Source organism: Python bivittatus, unplaced genomic scaffold (genome assembly GCF_059951505.1).
Source record: "Python bivittatus isolate LINGU-HERP-01145 unplaced genomic scaffold, Pbiv_v1 ctg000610_np1212, whole genome shotgun sequence".
NCBI classification, from domain to species: Eukaryota; Metazoa; Chordata; class Lepidosauria; order Squamata; family Pythonidae; genus Python; species Python bivittatus.
In genome coordinates this window covers 47,235,661-47,257,408 of record NW_028277088.1, presented here as the reverse complement: position 1 = coordinate 47,257,408, position 21,748 = coordinate 47,235,661, and the positions used below count along the sequence as shown (strand labels likewise).

At 38.8% G+C, this 21,748-nt stretch overlaps 2 protein-coding genes across 4 annotated transcripts in view; one reads left to right on the top strand and one right to left on the bottom strand.

The window, feature by feature from the left end:
• Positions 1-10,286, bottom strand: part of MLH1 (mutL homolog 1) — a 33,224-nt gene extending 22,938 nt beyond the window's left edge. Inside the window, exons 1-8 of one of the 3 annotated variants that reach the window (XM_025165120.2) lie at positions 10,130-10,283; positions 9,796-9,958; positions 8,396-8,486; positions 8,205-8,303; positions 7,224-7,297; positions 4,333-4,405; positions 3,193-3,284; positions 2,364-2,406 (exon numbers count right to left, since the gene is read on the bottom strand). In XM_025165120.2, the coding sequence (XP_025020888.1) occupies positions 2,364-2,406; positions 3,193-3,284; positions 4,333-4,405; positions 7,224-7,297; positions 8,205-8,303; positions 8,396-8,486; positions 9,796-9,911 (588 nt within the window). In that variant the 5' untranslated portion in view covers positions 9,912-9,958; positions 10,130-10,283. Of the gene's footprint in view, positions 1-2,363; positions 2,407-3,192; positions 3,285-4,332; positions 4,406-7,223; positions 7,298-8,204; positions 8,304-8,395; positions 8,487-9,795 lie in introns of those variants that run through there. The other 2 variants (XM_007425748.4, XM_007425749.4) reach the window with 2 other exon arrangements.
• Positions 10,287-17,283: 6,997 nt separating this feature from the next.
• Positions 17,284-21,748, top strand: part of TRANK1 (tetratricopeptide repeat and ankyrin repeat containing 1) — a 52,977-nt gene continuing 48,512 nt past the window's right edge. Inside the window, exon 1 of the mRNA XM_007425751.4 lies at positions 17,284-17,435. The gene's annotated coding sequence lies outside the window, so the exon portion shown is untranslated. The remainder of the gene's footprint in view (positions 17,436-21,748) is intronic.

Here is a 21,748-nt window from a genome sequence, read left to right as displayed (position 1 = left end):
AACCATTTCTTTTCAACTTTTCAATTTCTAATTTCTTCATATTCCTTCTTCTGGAAGCTCCACATGATTAATCACAAGATTAATTTTTGCTCTTCTTGGGGACAGCTTCCAGAGATACCATCTTTTATACTTTTATAGTGAAATTCCTTTTCTAGAAAAGCTCTGGCCTCATCTTCATTACTTCTCCTGGCACCTTATGAGGGGACCCTACCACAATGTCTAAACAATTTGAAACTACTCATGATAATCTCCTGTGTCTTTCAGCAAATGTGCTAGTTTCTAGGCCAGCTCTATCAGACAGGCAGCCATCTTTCCTCTAGCAGACTGGAATAATTGTAATGGGAAACATTAACTAAGTTCTTGGGGGGTCTATTCCACAAGATAGCACTTAGAGGCCCCAACCCACCCAAAGATCTTTGGTGTGTCCACAACATTTTCTACTGTCCCATGCTTCAGTGCTTAAGGATGGACAATGCAACTGCAACTCTGCCTTTGGAACCAAGAATTATCAGGAGGAGCAGCAAGTTATAAGCTAATTGTCCTTCACTTTAGCTTATTATATTGAATATATAAGTATAGAGAAAGGGGAGAACAGGAACAATGTTTCACAGCACAAAAAGTTTATTTAATTAAGGGTCTGGTTTAGCTAAGGGAGGCCTGCCTGTCACTAACTAAATCAAGATGCTCCTCCTCCTCCTTTCCTATTTATGGAATAGGAGGGCTCAGAGTAACTTGGACTTTTATTCTGGGAGTTGAAGTACACACATTTTCAAGGCTGCCAAGGTTAAGAAACACTGTGTTAGACTGCTTGTCTTTCTCACAGAAACTCAAGGTAGCTTACATGTTAATCTCAATTTTATTTTCACAACAATCTGTAAGGAGGTTTGTCTGAGTGTGTGCAAATGATCCAAAGTTGCCCAGAACGTTTTCCTGGGCTGAAGTGGATTCGAACCTCAGCCTCCTCAATCATCAGAGCAGCAACAAAATGAACTGGAAACAAACCACCAAGGAAACAGATCTCCCTGAGCTTTATTTAGATTTATTAAGAAAAGATTAAAGCGATAGCACAAGAATTCTGAACAGTACCTTTGCTTTCAAATGTCAACCATGCACATATATAAGTTAATCAAAACAGTGAGCATCTCTCTTTCTCCTGCACTTTTGGCAAATGGGGATGGAGCCTTTTGCTTCTAATAATATGAGTCAGCTTGCACCTGGACACTGTTTACACAATACTTCTCACCCTCTTTTTTAGATGTGCAAGTTCACCCCCCTCCCCCGACAAGGTAGAGAAGGAGCTGAAGTGGTATACAGCACTCCCACTTTTGTTTTTTTTCCCCCTAATCTTGTTGTATCTGTTGCTGGTTTCCTCTGTGATAGAAGTTATATTCTCTTTTCCCCTTGTTTCAGCCTCTGATACTCAGCAATACTGAACAAGTGAGGATGGGGTGTCATGTGGCAGGGCCCAGAATAAACTGCATTGTTAGTGAAAACCTGAAGGGAGCTAGTGGTAATAGATGATGCTCTGTCTGAGAACAATCAATTAAGGAAACAGAACCTTCTATCACTGCCCTGCTCATTTAAGTCCCTTTCTTTGGATGCTCTTCCCCTTTCCTTCACCCAGCCTCTGCTCTTACATTACTTTTTCCCTTCTCCTTTCATACAGGATCCCACTTATTAAAAAATAAAACTGTTAAAAAATAAAAATCTCTGCACTGGTGCCTAGCTGCCTTCAGCTAGAAGATTAAACATATTTTCCTATCTAACCTACCTGGCTGGTAATTTCGTGTTCAACTACTAAACAGCTCTGACTCTGTTTGCTTTATTGAGTACTTTATCTATGCATACTTATAATAAATAGCATAGAATATGTTGTGGCCCATGGGTTGGTATGATGTATTGATAGAATTTTCTGAGCTAGATTTGGGGGTTGCAAATCTTTAATTACTACACTAGGTAACACCATTAGTGCAGGTGATATGGAGAAGTGAAGTTCATTGGTTGGCAAGGGCTGTATATATCTGTTTACAAAAAAACTAGCTCAGAGAACACTAACACATCCATATAAGCGCACATGCAAGTGTATCAGAACCATTCATTTGTATTCAGCAGATTTTATTCCTAGGTATGTGTTTATTAGAATCTAGATTTAGGGAACTTTAATAAACAATGTCATTTGAAAAAATAAGTTCATAACTTAAAGACTCTGAAATCAAAAATAATGCCTTATAATTTTATAGGTAGGCTTCACCTACACATACATTTAATTCCTAGAGGCTTTTTAATTGTGTGATTTTTTTTAATTAAGCATTCAAATGTAATGTTTATTTTAGGAATATTGAAGAAGAAAAGTTATTACTTACCTTTTTAACAGAAAAACTGATGCCAGAGTTATGAATGGCGTACCTGACATGTGGAATACATAAAGGAAAAAAAAATGTAGACAGCCAAGCCAACTTTGAACAAACTGTTAGTGAAGCATGTGAAAAGTGAACTTGAATTATTAAACTGAATTTGATTAGGGACTAATCTACAAAGTATGGAAGGTACATGGCTGTTACATAATGGAACAGGACTATATAACCACATCTTCCTCCCATGTTTGGCAATATACGGTAAAAGTAAGAAAGTCTCATAGTATCAAATACTAGATTTCCCAGCCAACAAAGCAACAGTCATGAAGTGGAACAAAGAAATTCTTAACATGATAATATCATGACACATATTATATATTAGCAGGGGAGGGGAGGGGGATTGCTAAACTCCATTAAGATCTAAAATTAAGTAAGCAAGTTCTAAGGAATGTTTAGTTACTTGTAATCAGCTATATGAGTCAGAACAAATGTTCTATTTTCTTCTTGGCATAGTCTTTGTTGGCTTTATAACCATGAGAACAGAAGAATCTCACATGGCCAATAAGCGTTAGTGCTTTTACAGTTACTTTCAAATATTTGCACACATTGTTCTTGTTCTCCTCAACAATTATATTAAATACCAGAAATGTTATGTAAATGTTGTGCTGGCTTTAGTTGGATTCTTGTCAAACCTAACACTATCCAGCTGTATATCACCATTTTTGGTTCTTAATTTATCAAAGATATAATTCTTGGCTAGAAGGAGAAAAGTATTCCAATCTAACAAAAAACAAGGCATACAGATAGAATATGGCAACCCAGCTTTTAAATACATCACCTGCTAACAACTTCCAGTATTTTTGCATATTCTTCACTAGAATTTTTAAAAGCTTTTCTCCTGGTGGCTACATTGTAAAACAGATCCTCAACCTGCAGAGAGAAACAACAAAGTTTACTATAAACAAACAAATAAAAAAAATCAAAACAGAAGGGTTACTGCATAATACTTTATTGTGAAGCACAAGAAAAGGAAATTCCACCAAGTGCATGGGGCTTACACTTAGTTTGACTACCCTGCTTAATCCTGTTCTCTCTTCTGTTTCTTCCAGATGTCCTCTGGGAGCACAGAATATTGCCTCTGCCTGCAGGGTTTGGAAAAAATAGTATCTGATTGCTGCAATCAGGCAGAAGAGCACTGCATTTAAATTCAACCTCTGATTTTATGTAAAACTTCTACATTACTACAAATATGACAAATTGAAATATATCATGATTATAGGATGATAAATTTTAATTGAAAAAGTCTCTGGTTACGGTACAATAAAAAGCTGGAAAATAAGCATTCCTTAGTTTTCCAATAATGGTTGACAAGTTTAATCCAATTTATACACTGCATTCTCTCTCATAAAAAATAATTTAGCTGTCACTGTATATTTACACTATTTGTTTTTCTAGTCACCAATTCCTGATGCAGTTACTACTTTTCAGTATTTGGCATAATCAGTTTTGGCTGCAATGTTCATATAATCTCAGAGATAATCTTACAGTGCTGAAGCATTTTTTAGTAATGGAAGGATTTATTTAGAAATTAGGTATCAGAATATAAGCTTACCTGTGAATGATAAAAGAACCTGTGAATCCTACAAAGAATCTGCACACCCTTCTTTCCAATATTAAAATGTAAAGAATTTGTTACTGCTAGGGAATACTCTTGTTATTACTCCTTCATGAGTTTCAGTGCTAAGAGCTGCTTCTAAAAGCATGTTTGAGGCTAACCACAGCAATCCTCCCCACCCCCAACTGTTTACACTGATGCATTCCTGCTGGGACAAAATACTATGACAAAGTTAGCACTTGGAGAGTAAAGATACTAGACAAACTGAGAATGTGTCTGCTCCAGCACTGTAAAAATTAAAAATGGAAGTAACCTTTTTTTAATTGTGTAAATAAATTAATAAATAAATAAAAATAAACCTACTGTGATCTGAGTTCCCTGGTTTCCTGCACAAGGTTTTGGAGCACTCTTCAGTCTTCCATCAGAATAATTTGCCCTGATAGCAAAACAAAACAGTGTTACCTCTGCCGTTACAAATTTCCAGAGCAGCATGGTAGATGGAGATACAAAACTTTCACTACCTGCTACTTTCTAATTTTTGTACAGCTAAAGAGAAGCAAGACTGTCTCTTAGCAGGTTCATTGTAACAGGCAGAAAATGACTCCTTTTACAGTTTAGTTGAACCTGTGAGAGTCACACGGGGTCAACATCGGAGGAAAATTGTTGCCAATACCAGCTATAGCTATTTATCCCCAAATTAACTAAAATAATAATTTTAAATGGACTGGCAACAAGGGGGAGAATTCTTTAAATTAAATTTATATACCTGGCTCAAAGGAAATAGATCAGCTATAGTCTGGACTATATGTTAGATGTTAGAGAACATCATAAAACAATTGTTACAGTGGATTTTACAAACAGCCAGAAAAGTTTAACTGTAATTAATGCCCTTCATTCAAAATATGTTTCCTTGCAAGAAATAAAGCAATGAATATCCTCTGGTGGCTAAGTTAAATATTGCATGATACTAAACTTAGCATTGCTAAAAGGAAACAAAGCTGGTTGAAAATAGTTGAAATGTTAAAGAATCAATGTTTTCCTTTTTCATTTAGCAAACACTGATTACTTCAGACACATCTTTCAGGACATGTGCTTTACAACAGCCTGCTTCTGTTAATACAATATGTTCTTTCCAGGATGTGCTTTTTGTCCTTAGGTTGCTACACCATTCATTGATAAATTCGTAACAATGCAAAATGATGTATTCTCAGCTCAGGACCCAGTAAATTCAGTGTGTGTTGGAGAAGCATGCACAGGATTCCAACCTTCATTCTTAATAAGGTACAGTGTAGAACTTTTATGCACAACTAGAATTGAAGTTAAAACTAGGTTCAGCACATATAATTGGTTTAAAACGAAATAGACCAATTCTGAAACAGAAAGCCTCCACACACTTCCCTTATTACTAAGTAAAATCTATAATCCAACAGATTTAGAACTCTATTCATTCTTTGTTCACGTTTACATAAAACTTATCTGCCTTTTATTACTGCCCACTTAACCTGTGACTAAGATGCTCCTTACTTTTAAATCAGCTCTCATATAAAATCAAGTCTCTTTCAAATTGAATTCAACTCCTTCATGAACATACCCAACTAGTTTTCTTAGCAGCAACACAGTAGTTTGCTATGGCCTTCTATTTCCCCCCCTTTACAATCTTGCCTACAGCCCTGGTGTCCCTAGATGTGTCCTGAATAAGTAATACCCATATGAGATCCTGCTGAGCTCCCAAGCCTAGAAAAAGTTGGCCTGGAGCTGCTACCTGCTGAGACTTTTTTCAGACGCTTAACTTTTAGTTATTCCCCATTTAACATTATCTCAGTTCATAAAAATATTATAATATATGAAAAATATGAGTTTTTTTAAAAGCAGAATAAAACTACAAAATGTGATATTTGAATTATGATACCAGCTTGTGAGTAGATATTGTTCACAGGCCTCTGCACTTTGCCTGCTGCAGCCCAAGCAGAGACCATGTCCATCTTTAAAGCCACATAATAGAATTCCAGTGGTTGATGTATATCAAAGTGAACTCTAATTACAGTGAAATAAAAGTTCAAAATTCTGGTGCCTTTCTTTCCTGAATAATGCAACAGACAAGATGCCTCTCTGTTTTGGGTGGGAGGCCCAGTCCCAAATGTTTCATTTTGGTAACAGCCAGATCTGGTATTAGGATGTTTACTTTTGACTGGGTGACAGCTAACTCTCACATTCAGTCCATTTCTCTATGCACAAGTAGTAAAAGCAGTTAGTAACTTATTTCCTTAAAAATGTCTTTCTCCAAGGGCTTTCTTTGGCAAAGGCAAAAGCAACTGTGTAGATGGGATATGAATCAGTAGATGGAGTAACAGTTTCTTTGATTTTAAAGTCAGTCCAGGTATAGGCAGGGGTTGTTAGTCCCTGAAAGAAGGTTTTAATAAAATATATTTTTATTAGATTCCAAGTCTAACAGTTAAACAACTGCAGAATAGCAGTACAAGCATGAAGCCAAATTCAAAAGCATAGCTTATTGTATCCTATAGTCCAAAAGGAAATAGATCTCAACTGAATTTCTATAGCAATGAGAAACTGCTATTAAACACTGAACCAGAAACATTCCTCTTTTATCACAATGTAAGCCAGCATTTTTGTTAGCTTTCAACTATTAACATTCTATACACATCCATCAGCATGTTTAGAATCCCTTGTTTTACACCATTTTTTAAAGATTAGATTTAGATTTTATTATTTTTATAAATAACTCAAGGCAACAAACATACCTAATACTCCCTCCTCCTCCTCCTATTTTCCCACAACAACAACCCTGAGGTGAGTTGGGCTGAGGGAGAGTGACTGGCTCAAAGTCACCCAGCTGCTTTCATGCCCAAGGCAGGACTAGAACTCACAGCCTCCTGCTTTCTAGCCTGGTGCCTTAACCACTAGATTGAAATGATAGTATTTGTGCTATTAATAATTTGTTTTATTCATTTTATTTACATATTAATGCTCCTCCTAGCACTTTAAAAGGTCCCTTAAAACGTGGTTCTTAGGCTAGACTGTATGATGTGCCTCTTATTCAAAAGGTCTGTTTACAATTATGTTTCATTGCTCTGAATGTTTATCATTCTTTCTATCTGCTACATTGCTTTGAACTGTTTTTAATACTGTAAGCAGCCAAGAGAAACTATTAAAGTTCTAAAGTTGCCTGACTCCATAAACAGTCCAGAGTAGTATAATGTACAAATTTGCCACATTTAAATACTGAATATACCTACCTGTAGGCACATTTTCCATCAGCTGTTTTAGAAGTTACGGTAACATGAGCAATATGACTTATACTAGCCAATGCCTAGAGAGAAGAAATTCAGTTTTAAAGCAGAATAACTCAGTATAAATATCAAATATGATACTTAGCACTTCACTGCTTTTAATAAACATTCTCTGTACTGTATCTGTAACAAATGTTAGATGTGTTGAGATTTCAGACATGAACGCACAATCTCACAAAATTTGGTGACCTCATGTAATATGGGCCATTTCCTCATTTAATTTTGAAGTTCTATGGCTAATATCTGGGGTAAAACAGGCATCATGTTATCAAACCTTGCTCTAATTGATCTCCAGCTTGAGATAAATTATCCAACATTTGATTAACTGAGAAGAAAAAAACAGGCATTTTAAACCTAGCTTCTAATATGCAACTCAGATATCTAACAAACGTATTTGTTTAAAAGTTTATCATTTATTTTGCCATGTTTTTCAAATAGTGGTCAATAATTCTATTACTGTATCTCTTAATAAGGATAAACAACATTTACTTAATAATACCAAGTTAACCTATATATTAGTTAAAATTGCAGAAAAGCTAAGTCACAGTGCAGTTAGATTTCCCTTGCTTGTGGATGTTATGCAATGAGTGTGTATGTAAAACTAACCATACTCAGTAAATGTTATGAAGGTAGAGGGAATGATTTCTGAAATATTCAGATCCTAAACTGTTTTAGCTGGCAGCTAATGATACTAACCCTGAGCTCCTGAAGGAGAGTCATAAACTAAATCTATTTAGTAGAAGCCAAGGAGTCATAATTCACATAATTACATCAATCAGCCCTACTCCATCTTTCTGCCAAACTATATATAAGTAATTGCAACTACTTCTGGAATCTCTTTTTAAGAACCAATATACTAGATAAGATTGGAAGGGAAAAAACAGAAAACCACAAAATTTGTGCTTTATAGTAACCATCTCAACATACCTCACCTCTAAATCCATACGTAGAAATACTAGCTAGATCATCAAAAGTCTGAAGTTTACTTGTAGTGAATCTTTCACACACAATATCCAAGTCTTCCCTCTATAGAAGAAAGCCACAAATCAGTGTTTTCTCAAATACCACATACATTTATTTATATAAAGCCTGGTTGCTAAACTATCAGATTTACTCACCCTAATTCCAGAACCATTATCTTGTATCTGAATAAGTTTCAAACCACCATCTTTAACTGTCACCTGGATGTTGGTAGCTTTAGCATCCAAACTAAAACACAACAAATACATCGCAATGAGATACTGCCCATCCTATAACATTCTGCATGAATGTATAGAATAGGTGCATGGAAATCCTAAGTAGGGAGCAATCTGCTTTTCCTATAGAGATAAGGTAGACTTTGGGTCACAATGGCAATTGGGACAGGGAACTCTGTCACTAAACAACACGGTCATAAAGCACGACATCACATGACTGCATTGCTTAGCCACGGCAATTCTGGCAGTTCCAGTTGCCATCATTAAAAGAGGACTGCACAGGTTGTTAAGGGAGGACCTCACATGATTGTGACTTCCTCACTGACTTTGCTTGTGGGAAGCCAGCAGGAACATCAGAAATTCCAATCACATGACTGCAGCTCGCTGTGATGTTGTAATTGCAAGCTGGGCACCAAGCAACCTGATCACATAACCGCAGAGATGTTGTGATGGCTAAATCTCCAAGGGCCTATCATAAGTCCCCTCATACAGTGCCATTGTAACTGAATGGTCACCTGTATGACCTTTTTTTTTTCTTTTCAGTAATGTAAAGCTATACATATTTATAAACTTATTTTTATAATTAAGCCTTCTTACCTAATACAGACCACTCAGGGCAGCTAACAACATACATAAGTGTAAAGGAATTTAGAGCTGACCTTGGGGAAGGTATGAGAGAGCTGCTAAGGGGCGAAGGAAGGAGCAAGCCATTTGGAAGGGATTTGGAGAAATGATAACACAGCTCAGAAATAGAAGGAAATAGGAGAAACTCAAAATAACTGCACCTTGATTTTGTTTAGTGTAAGATGGGTCAGAAAGAAATTTGGACAGGCTTTCTAGTTTCTGTTAACATACTTTACAACAATAAAATAACATTCCTCAAATTTGTGTCTCTTTCTTGACCTGCCCTACCTTGAAAGGCTGACATCAGTCTTGAAAAGCCTGTCCAAGTTTCTCTACCTCCCAACAAATTAAAGCCGGGGTTATTTTGAGTTTCTTCCTCACACTTCCTGCTATCTCTAGACTGCATAATCTCTTCTCCAAGCCTCTCCTTAGTGCTCCTTCCTGCCCCCTTAGCAGCTCTCTCATACCTTCTATGAGAATGTAGAAGGTCAGTTCTAAATTCTTTACAATAAAACAGAACATCCTAATCGATCTTTAAAGCCTCCCGAAACTCAGGTACAAACTATGTAGGAATGCAGTAGGTGCCATTGGGATATTCCACGCTAGGCCCTATTCTCGCGTGTCTAGGCTGGTATCCACCCGTTGCTTCCCTACAGCTACTGGGAGCACTCAACCCCAGGACCCGCCGGGCGTATTACCAGTTCTCGAGCATCTCTTTAATGGCGTTGGCGGGTCTCTGGATGACCTCTCCGGCTGCAATGCGATTCACCACCGTCTCATCTAGCCGACGGATGACACCAGCCACGAGAGCCATAACCGGAGCCGAAGAATGAGCTCCGGGGTTGGACCGCGAATACCGAACTGCGGGAGAGGAGAAATTACACCCTCAGGAGCTCAGGTAGCTTGAAACTACGGAGGGGCACCCTACAAATGATAAGGGCCCAAGCGGAAAAACAGACTGCTTCTCGGATAAAGAGGAACGGAGATTAGGTTAAAAGCCCGGGGAGGGGGGAGACTATTGATCCCACTCACGACCAGCACCGGTCCTCCAACACGCCAAAAAACGGACCGGGAGCTGCAGCTATTATAATAATCACGCGCCAAAATTCCGGGATCGAATCCATTGCCGATTGGTTGCAAGCACGTCAATCAAACGGCATGTTTTCCTTTCAGGAACGCCTTTCCGTCGAAAGGAAAAGAAAGGCTAGAGCGGCGTTCGAAGCGTTTCCTGTTTCTTATTGTCGCTTTTTTTAAAATAAAGGCACGCCTACTTGAGGCAGGAGTGTTGTACGAACTCAAATAGAGGCTACGTAACGGCTCTGCAAAGCAGCCCAGTTTATTTGTACGGTACTACTGTAATTTCCGGTGGGGGGGGAGGAGGGGATATTTAAAGAAAATATATGGTTCATGGGGTCACGAAGAGTCGGATACGACTTAACGACAACAACATATGCGTAGGGAGGGATGTCTGCAAGGAAAAGAAACCGAAATGTTTCTTGCTGCTTCTTTTAGCTGACTGGCACTTTATTCCAAAATATCAGACAAGTTTTCTTTTTTATATCTCTCTGCACTTTTCTTTACTTTTTACATTTTCTTTAGTTTGTATTAGCCTTTTATCTTTATATTTGTAAATTCTAATAAAATTATTATTAAAGACAAAACAAAATAGCAGACAAGTTTGCTACATTTGTTTTGATATGACCATGCCCAATTAATTTCAAAAGACTCAAGACAAGCCCAGCTCACTCCTTTCTACCTAAAATAAACGGTAGCAATTAGATCAATAGCAATATTTCCAGCCTCCCAGGAATCGTGCGATTTCACCAGGATGAAAACTCCTTAATCTCACAACAGATGGACAGACTTAACTATAGTTTCAACTGGGAAACTGTCAGCATCTTAGACCAAGCTAAATCCAAAAATGCGAGGGAATTCTTGGAAGCTTGGTATTCAGACAAGGCAGTCATCAACAGGCACATAGAGATAAACAACATCTACACACTATTCAAGAGACAATAGAAAGGAAAACAAAAGACCAGAACATCTCACCAGCAACCATCACCCAGATAAACAGAGATTAACACCAAGATTACCACCAGACATGCAAGCAGTAAACAATACCTTAATCAAGGAACTACTAGAGAAAAAAACAGAAAACAAAACCACATCCTCACCAACACTGGCAGGGCATACCACTGTATATAAACACAGCAAACCCCATTCCATTCTAGCACTGAAGATGTTACCTAGCTGGGTAACGAAACTTTTGCAAGAAAACCAAGTTCAGAGAACCCCAAGGACTCCACAAAACTAATAGCTTGATTCATAAGGCAACTGTAGTGCTCATGCCAAAGAAATGGCAAGAAGGCATAGTAGTGTGATTCATTTTCTCCCTGGTACCTTATATAAACTCCATATTATTCTATATCACCCCATGTCATATTACTTGCTTGCTTCTGCATTATTTCTTTTGATTACCTAATAACCTTATCTTTTACTGACCTTGAGGCACACATACCTGCTGTCTTAGATGTATGCTAAGAGGTATACTCAGTTTTATTGTTGTTTTGAACAGATGTATAACTCTCCAAAGGGGAGGATAAGTTATCAGCCAAGAAAAAACATCTACCCAGGAATGTTCTTGGCAATCATCTCCAGATGCCAAATCACTCCCTCACTTAGAAAAATGTATTTACGCCAAGAGAAGTCAGGTGGAAACTTCAGTATAGGCCTAACCAGGAAGGTGATATATTCCAGGCAGCATGGAACGGGGAAGGGGTCCTTCTGCACTGTTTTGGACTTTCTGTCTGCAGAAAGGATGCTTAGCTATATATAGTCTTTTGTAATTTATATTACTTCAATAAACTTCTGGGCTCATTGCTCTCTGGTGTGTTTATTGTCTTGAGTCCTAAAGCACTGGTACCTAACTGACCATTGGCCATCAGAACTAACAGCAACTTCCAGTGTTTTTAAGTAATTTTGATTTATTTCTAAAATCTTTCTCAGCTACCCAGCTTCCACATCAGCTTTCACCAACTTAGTGGAAATTAGATGGTGAGATTATAATTTTTAAAACTCCCAGCAACCTTTGTAATTATCTAAAATCTGTCTAGTACCCAGCTAAAATTTTACTGTAGTTGGAAACCTATCGTGTATCTCATAAATGTTTACACAAAATAAGCATTTAATTCAACAGTGCGTGTTTCCATTGCCGATTGGTTGCAAGCACGTCGATCAAACGGCATGTTTTCCTTTCAGGAACGCCTTTCCGTCGAAAGGAAAAGAAAGGCATAGGAAAGGCTAGAGCGGCGTTTGAACCGTTTCCTGTTTCTTATTGTCGCTTTTTTTAAAATAAAGGCACGCCCACTTGAGGCAGGAGTGTTGTACGAACTAAAATAGAGGCTACGTAACGGCTCTGCAAAACAGCCCAGTTATATGCAGCATTTCTATATTCTCCTGAAAGTAAACCTCATTATATTCAATGGACTTTATTCCTGGATAATTTTATTTTAAATATTCATATGCTGCCTGTCAAGCAGTGCATCCCAAGTGGTGGATAAAATACTTTTTAAAAAATGTAAAGTACAAGATAAAACATACAAAATAGTATAATAATGGCAAAAGTGGTTTAAATATATGCGTTCTTAAATCTTGAGGCAAATGAAAATATTTTGAACAAGTGGCTAAATTGTACAGTGTTGACACATGCTGTTTTTCTAGGAGGGGAATCTTGCAAAGAATGGATACTGCAACATGATACAAAATGGATTTCTACAGCAGCCTTTTCCAGTTTTGATGGAAGGGGTCAAGCATTTTCTCCCCAAATGGACATGAAAAACTGGATGACAAATGTTCAGATAATTGTTCAGTACCTCAGCAGAGAAGGGCCTTTTTTCCCCCTTTTTTCCTAGAAAGGGCTTAAGGGCAGTGATCATTTCCACTATCTTAAGCAATCTATTCACTAGAGACGTATAAAAGAATGCACAATTATCTGAAAATAAGCTTCACTAAACTCAGATTTACTTCAGAGTACAAATGCTTATATACTTATACTATAAAATATCCTTTGGGGACAAATGAGTCAAAAATTAGCATTCCTTCAAGCTGTCAGTATCCTGAAAATGTTTTGCTTAATATAACCATTTTTACTTCATTCAATGTGTTTATATTTCACACAATCCAAAAGTGGTTTACAATAATCATTAAATAAATATTTCAGAATAAAAATCTTCCATTAAAAAGATGGATATTAGGAGGAATTCCAGTTTTCTTCCTGGTCTCCTAAATTCTAAAATGCTTTGATCTTTTTCACTACTTTTTAAAATAAATACTTTTAGACACTTTGTCAGGAGCCAAGGACTGTTAGCAAAGCATTCCTTCATAAAGCAATGTATTATCTTTATTGTTCTTTGACACATTTTTCTTCATTGCTTATGATAATCATTTTTCTATCAGCATTTACACACTAATATTATTCCATTTCTGCCATGGAAAAATGTGGTTTATTATAAAACATCTAGCATACAATCTTGACAGTTACATATCCAAAATATTCTTCTGTATGTAATATTTTCTAGTAACAAAATCATTCTTGATATATTTTAATTTGGGGGAACACAAAAGAGATGTTCCAAAAGCCACTACATTCAGCAAACACTAGAACAGTAATGGACTCTAAAACAGATGGAAGCAGTGGAAGTTCTGTGAAATTTGTTTGTAACATTTGCTGAGTCAAAGTGATAGTCATATCAGTCCTTGGCCACACGAAGGATGAGAAAAACATTGTGTTTGATAAGATGCCTAGATGACCACTGGAAAGAACACAACATACTTGGCTTTGTTTTGAGAAAAACCTGCTATGAGTTTTGTTTATGTGACTTCTGAAACAAATATGCTGGGGGCAAGGGGGGGAGGAGATTACAGTTTCATCTGAGAAAATGTTGACCATTAAAAGTGAAGGAAGTGCCATTTTCCCCAATCTGGCTCAGTTTCAAATGTATGTAAAGGTTTAGTTTGACCATTATGAATGTTGATGTATTACATTGATATAGCACTTTTCCTCCAAATATCTCAACTCAAAATAGAAGCCTTTCCCAACTTCCATCCTAGCCATACATGAGCCTCTTTGGTAGGGTAGCCAAAGGAATAATGGTACAATGTAACTCAGTGAACTTTGTTATTGTGTGGGAATTTGAACCACGCTCACCCTGATCAGAGTCTGAATTACAATGCACACAACTATAAGCTGCTTCTGTCTCCAAAGCAGTAGAGAATTGTGGTGTTTGTAGTGCGAATATGAATCCTGAAAATACCTCATTTTAGCCAAACACATTTTTTTTTTTTGGCCTACAATGCATAGGAGGGCAAGTTCCTTTTTGTAATGATAAGGTGTGGTTTCCCATATGCAGTGTTTAGGTCCATGTAATCTGCTGCATCAATCAGTACATATCTGATCTTACATAGTATGTCCTGGATTTTCTTCAGAATTGCTTACCAAAAGGCTTTGAAGACTTACCCATGAAAAGCTGCATTGACACTATATAGATATTCTACCTAGGGAGCTATGTCTTCTTGAGTACAGCTCCTTGAACAATAAAAACATTTCCTATTTTTCCCCCTAAAATCTAAGAGCTGTGGTTTTTAAAATAAAATCATGTTTGAAGTACAGTAAGACTAACAACCCATCATGTAGAAATGACATTACCTAGTCAATCTAACCAGGGTTGGACCCCAGTGCGGGGTGTACTCTAGACGAAAAAGCTGAGAAAACATCCTATGAAGCTGCAATGGTTACCATATCCATATTATTGCCAAGAAAACTACAGGAATATAAGTCAACAGGAACTCAGAGAGAAAACACTGACTGATTGATTGCTATAATGCTGTGTATACTTACCTGGAGGAAGGCACCATTGAATGTAATAGATCTGAATTAAGATGCATTAAAACACAAAAAGAAGGCTTATACACCTATGTTTCATGCTAGATGATGTTAACTGCAACTTATATTTTTGAGAATATACTCTCTAATTCAAAATGTTTTACCATGTTTACTGTGAAAAAGAATATGCATAGTTTTTATAGGTACCTGTTCCTCTAAAGCCAGAAAAAGACATCAACTCAGCTCTCAAAACCAGCCAAAACTGTATGATTGAAATAGTTCCAAAGAGTACAAAGTCCTCAAGTGGAGGTTCAACTTCTGGCTTCATAAAGACTATCAGTTATTACAGCCTAACTTACCATCAGACATCTAATGAATGGCAAAGTATTCACAAAGGGAGGCAAAAGGGTCAAGAGCATTGGGGAAAAATCCTAGAGTACAAATATAAACAAGAGCCAGTCATTTAAACATGCAGCTATTTTTCCCTGTCATTTTTAGTAAGAAAACAAACCACTACAAAAGCATATGACTCATTAGTTTCATTTCAGAGGTGGATCTAGCAACATAAAATTAGGTTTCAATTTCCTTAGTGATTTTAATTTAAACGCAGAGACTCTGTTATGTACAGTTTGCTTAAGTCACAATGCCCTTGGAACCCTCTGTAAAGCTTGGCAAAGAACCGTGCCAAACTAGCAGTGGGTCAGACTGAAGGCTGTTTCTTTTATAGAACTGAGAAATTATGATGCCTCACAGCTCAGCTACTATGTTCCTCATATAGCTCTAGAAATAGATTTGAACACAAGGCGCTGAACCAGAATGTTACAAGAGACAGATCTATCCTTATGATTGTCTGAATGCACATTAACCATACATTAAGTATCAGTAATGAAACTGACCATTCTGCTCCAGATATCAAGTGTTCAGAAGATTACTACACTTATCCATTTACTACCCCTTATATTTCAAAAAAACAGGGATGTAAGGGCAAACCAGCTGTAGCATCTGGCATCCTCCTGATTGCTTGACCTTAGCCAAAAGGCCGAAACTCTATACACAATGGCATACAGATCGTATACTACCTATTATTAATATATTACCTATTATTACTACCTATTATTAACTTGGTTCCTTTTATGATCACAAGGTGACCATTCTCCTTCTTTGCGACCAATTTTCAAGTATCTTCAAAAAGGTGACAAAATTTTCATCAATAGCTATGGCTTATAGAAGCCCTCTTCATATTGCAAATTGCTTCAGGCTTTCTTATACTTTTTAAAAAAATGTTTTATCTGCTGTATTTGATGTATTTTTAATTATTGGTCTTGAACAGTAAATAAACTTCAAAGAAACCTTTCTGATCACCAGGTTTGATTTAATAAAATAGTGATTGAAGCACTGTTCTAGATGCTAGATGCTTTTTGCCTCCTGAATAATGTTGAAATGTAAGGTAACTTAAAAATTAATAAACAAAGCACTTTCCATTAAAAAAAAATGTTTTCAATAATTATTTTGAATTCTTGAGCTCTTATTGGTTCTAATTTGTATCTCCCTTTAAAAGTTGGTATCATCTCTTGGTTTGTTTCTTCTTTTTCCCTCTTCCAGCTCTGCTCCCATTTCTCTTCTGTTACTGTGTTTGTAGAGTTGGCGGGAGGAATTGCCTGTTTTCCTTGTGTGTAGCAACCCTGGGAGCTTCTTTTTTATGAAAAGATAAAGTTGATTAAAATAAGCAGCTAAAACATTATTTGTAAGTAGTTTTAGTTTCAATTCATTTGTCCATATTAATTTGCCCAGGTTACTGTTATTTTTGCACAATGGGACTATAAATTCTAGGTTTGGATCTAATCCACTGGCTCTCTCCGCACAATATTCTTACCCATGAGTTATTCAAATTTGCCAGATTCCAACCACCCATTCAACTTCAGACAAACTTCACAGGGTAGACTGGGCCAATAGACTAGGCTAAGTGTGGTTGACTCATTTGTGTTTCAGTCTGTCGTGTAAACCCAGCATATATAAATGGAAAGTTATACATCCGATCTGTCAAAGAAAAAAATACATTTAGGATCAACAGATACCACCGTTAAGCTCTCTTTTTCTTCTTGCGCGCTTTCATGAAGCCACGAAAGGGTATCCGTCTGAGAAGAAGCAGCTTGGTTGAGTTTCGTTTTTGCAAAGAAAACGCCACTTGGCTGGCAGCAAAGCCAGGCAAGCGCAGCAACTGATTGGAAAAGACCCGCCTGTTTCCTCAAAATGACGTTGCCGTGCGGGGGGAGGCCACGGCCAGCAGCTCGCGCTTTTATGTGCGGAAGGGAAGCCCGCACGCCACTGGCATGAAGTCGAGGTTGTTGACGGGCAGCAGCTGAGCAGGAGTGGCGGCTTGCGCCGCGCGCTTGCGCCCTACGCGGAGACCTGTCCTGCACGGCGTCTCCGAGGGAAGGTTTGGTGGGTTGCCTTCAGGTAAGAAGGTTGGAGGGAATGGGGAAGTGTCGTCGCCCCCTGTGTTTGGCTTGGCTTGTTTGAGAGCAAGAAGCGGTGGCTTGCGGGTAGGTGCGCGTGTTCTGCGTGAGGGAGCGCAGGCGTTTCCTTTGCTGCTTTCCGTCTTTCTTCAACATTTGCTATGTTAAGCGCTTATTAGGAGTGGAATCCCCATTTCTGCATTCAGTCGAGGAAGTTTCGTTAAGCTTGTAGGGTTTACCGCTGACGCATCTAGAATTGGGTGCTGGCTGCAGTAACCGCTGAATTCTGCGATTCTCTGGAGCTTTAGCTCCGCTGAGCGCAGTGATGAGGTGGGGTGAGTTTCTGGGGAAGCTCGCTTAGGATGGGGCCGCAGGAGATGTTTTGTCTGCGCGGGACGTACAAGCCTGTGAGCAGATGTACCCGGAACGAGCAAAACTCCTGCTTAGGGACCAAGGACGAGGGGGAGAAACTTGGCCAGTGAAAAGCGGCTGGAGTTGCTTTTTACACAGTTTTAAAAAGCAGCAAGAACTACAGTGCTTTCTGTAAGAGAATGGGTGTTTTGCTTCCGGCAAAAAGACGCACACCCAGAAGGAAAGACCGCGGAATACTTAGCACTTCCCTAGAAAGGCCCCGTGGATCACTTTTTGGAAAAAATGATGGTGGTGTGTCTGCTCTTCGAGCTGCCCTCCCCAGAGATCTCATAGTGATGGTGGGTGGGGCAGCTGTTAGCTTGGTTGCTTTGGAAGACTTGGGCTGCAAAAGGAAAATAAATGCCCATCCACCCCTGGTGCTTGTAAATCAGCAAACACGTTCTGTAAAAATGAAAGCCCCTTCTCTTGGCCGTTTTCCTGTCAGACTTGTTGGCCACAAATCGTGGTTTTCAGCCCAGCCCTTTAACCCGACTGGACTCGAGAAACTCAGTTACCCATTTATTAAGGCACCTTAGTAATTGAGGGCTCTTCCCAAGAAGAGAGCCCCGAAAATAGAAAGCATAAATCTTTTATACCTTTTCAAAAACAGCAACATAATCAGGGGTTACATGATTGGTCACATAGTTGAGCATGCATACTTAATAGCTAACATCCCATAATAACATAACACATTTTCAAACCATATGTGTCTGTGACCATGACGACTGGTGATTTTCTGTATCTGGGACACTTAGTGGTTTTAGGACATCTTTATTTTAGGTTTTATCTGAATACACATCTATGTCTCTACTCCTGTTCTTCTGCTAGCTAACTTCACACCTGATCAATATCTTCCTGTTTCAACTCTTTTGCAAACTTAACCACAGAGCTTGTTGGCATGTTCTGTTGAGGGGTGCAAGTTCAATAGTTTATGACCCCAGTCTGACTCTATCAATTAGCTCCAATTTTGCTGCTATCAGACTGATCACAAGCAAGTGGCTTACCTGCTCGCTGTCAGGTGGCCCTGGATTTGCTATTTTGGAAACATAATTGGGGTTATTGACAGTGCTGACTGGCATTGTGTTTTGTTTGGTTTTGGTTTAGTAAAAAAAGGAATGTAACAAAACCTTTGGTAGACCAGACCCTTTTTGTGAGAGAACTTAGGTCACTAGTTTCTTTTGTTTCTGAGACCATTTGGTGTTTTAATCAAATTTAATTAGGGTTTACCTCCATTTTTTCTCATGTAAAAAGCCTTTTGCTACTCTTCAGTTGCAGTTTTAGATGTGGCTTTTATTATTCTGCCTCATTTTAGGACCATTACTACATCCTTTAATTTGTCAATGTTAATGCCACCTTTTCAAAGAACTGAAGGTAGCATACAGGGTATTACCTGGTGGGTTGTTGGGCTATAAAGAGAGAGTGGCTGGCTCAAAGTCATCTAGTGAGCTTGCATAGCTGCAGATGACATGAATCTGGGTGTCTCAGCTTGTAGTCTTTTAACTTGAATCACTACACTGTCCCCAAGAGGAAGATCTATATATGCATACATGCATGCATGCATACATACACTTAATTTTTTAGTTATACCACTAATGTCCATTTGTAATGTTCTTATGTATTCCTATTTCTTGTGTCTTTTATTTAGCCACAGAAAATCAGTCAAGAAGGGAAAACTAGTGCAACTGTGCATTGTTTTTTTATTGATGGTAATAGCAAAATCTGGAAGAAAATTTGGCAGAGAAGTTTGATCCCCATTCCCTTCTCAGGATCCTACATCATGGTGTAGAAAGCCTGTATAAGTCCCTTTTTTGCAATCCTTGTGGTTCTGTCTCGTGTCCTTGTGGCTTGCAGTTAAGGAGGAATGGATTCTCTTGGTCTGTGTTTAATAATAAAGTAATTAATAGTGAAGTGATGGTGACCTGGTTATAATAGGTTGATATAAAAGATTAGGAGAAAAATAAAAGCAGTGTTGGAATTTTGGGAGACGACTCTTAAAAATGTATAGTGTTTGCCTCCAAAACTATTGTGTAAGCTAAGTGTTGGCAAACAGAGATTTTTTTATGGTTGTTTATTTTCTAACGAAGTTAAATTTTAAACCAAATGTTGAGCTGAACTTGGGATTTATCATTTGTACTTTGCAGTATCAAAATAAAAAGTGTACTTGTTTCTTGCACAAAATTCCAGTTTTAGTAATGTTATTGGCAGTTCTTATAGAGAAGTGACAGGTGTTCTTTACATTATTGCAAACTATAATTATTTGTTGCTAATAATAAGCAGTGAAGCTGAATAGTATAAGTAATATTGTGTAGAGTTGGGTATGATATATGATATGATATGATTCCCGGTTGTCTTTAAAGAGGCACTGGTGCATCCTCTCCTCAAGAAACCATCCCTGGATCCCACTGTGCTGGACAACTTTTGTCCAGTCTCCCACCTCCCCTTTTTAGGGAAGGTGGTTGAGAAGGTGGTGGCATTGCAGCTCCAGAGAATACTGGATGAAACGGGTTATCTGGACCCTTTCCTGTCAGGTTTCAGGCCTGGATATGGGACGGAAACAGCATTGGTCGCACTCATGGATGATCTCTGGCGGGAGCGGGATGGGGGTAGTGCATCCATCCTCACTCTTCTTGACCTCTCAGCGGCTTTGGATACCATCGACCATGGTATCCTTTTGGGCCAACTTAAGGAATTGGGCGTGGGTGGCACAGTTTTGTGCTGGTTCACTTCCTTCCTCCAAGGTCAGTACCAATCAGTGTTGATTGGGAGCGAGAGGTCTGGCCCACGGTCCCTCTGTTGTGGGTACTGCAGGGCTCAGTACTGTTGCTGCTCCTTTTTAACATCTACATGAAACCACTGGGTGAGATCATCCGCCACCATGGGATGAGGTATCATCAATATACAGATGATACCCAATTATACATCTCCATCCTGGGTGACTTGAGTGATGCTGTGACCACCCTTTCACAGTGCCTGGATGCTATATGGGTCTGGATGGGGAACAACAGGCTTCAGCTGAACCCTGATAAGATGGAGTGGCTGTGGATTGGAGGCTGCTTTGTATCTGGGGGTTTACATCTTTGGTTCTTGATGAGGTTGCACTGCCCCAGACAGACCTGGTGTGTAATCTGGCGGTCCTTCATGACTCCTGCTCGAGGAGCAGGTGGCAGTCGTGGCCAGGAGGGCCTTTGCGTGACTTCGTGTTGTACTCCAGTTACGCCCCTTCCTGGATCAGGAGTCCCTCCGGTCTGTCACTCACGCCCTGGTCATCTCTCGTTTAGACTATTGCAATGTGCTCTACATGGGGCTACCCTTGAAGAGTGTCCAGAAGCTACAGCTGGTTTAAAATGTGGCCGTGTGGGCAATCTTGGGTGCCCCAAGGAGGGCACATGTAACACCTTTGCTGCGGGAGCTGCATTGGGTTCCAGTTTGTTTCCAGGTCCAATTCAGGGTGTTGATTATCACCTTTAAAGCCCTACATGGCATGAGTCCAGGTTACCTAAGGGTCCGTCTAACCTCCATTACATCGACCCATCCCACCTGGTCTGGTAGAGAAGGCATGTGCGGATCCCGTCAGTGAGGGAATGTTGACTGGGTCCTAGGAGGAGAGCCTTCTCTGTCATTGCCCCCACTCTGTGGAATACTCTCCCCCCAGAGGTGAGGCAGGCCCCTACCCTCCCAATTTTTTGGAGGGAATTGAAGACTTGGCTCTGCCAACTTGCTTGGGGCGAGGAAAGATACAATCGACCCTGGGGATGGCTGGCACCTTGATGATGCTCCCTGAGTTTATTAACACCTAATTAACAGCTGCCTCTTAGAAGTATTATAAAGGAAGTGTGTTTTTAACACATTTAATTAATATTTATCTATTTTAATTAATGTTTGTTCTATTTTTACTGTAAACCT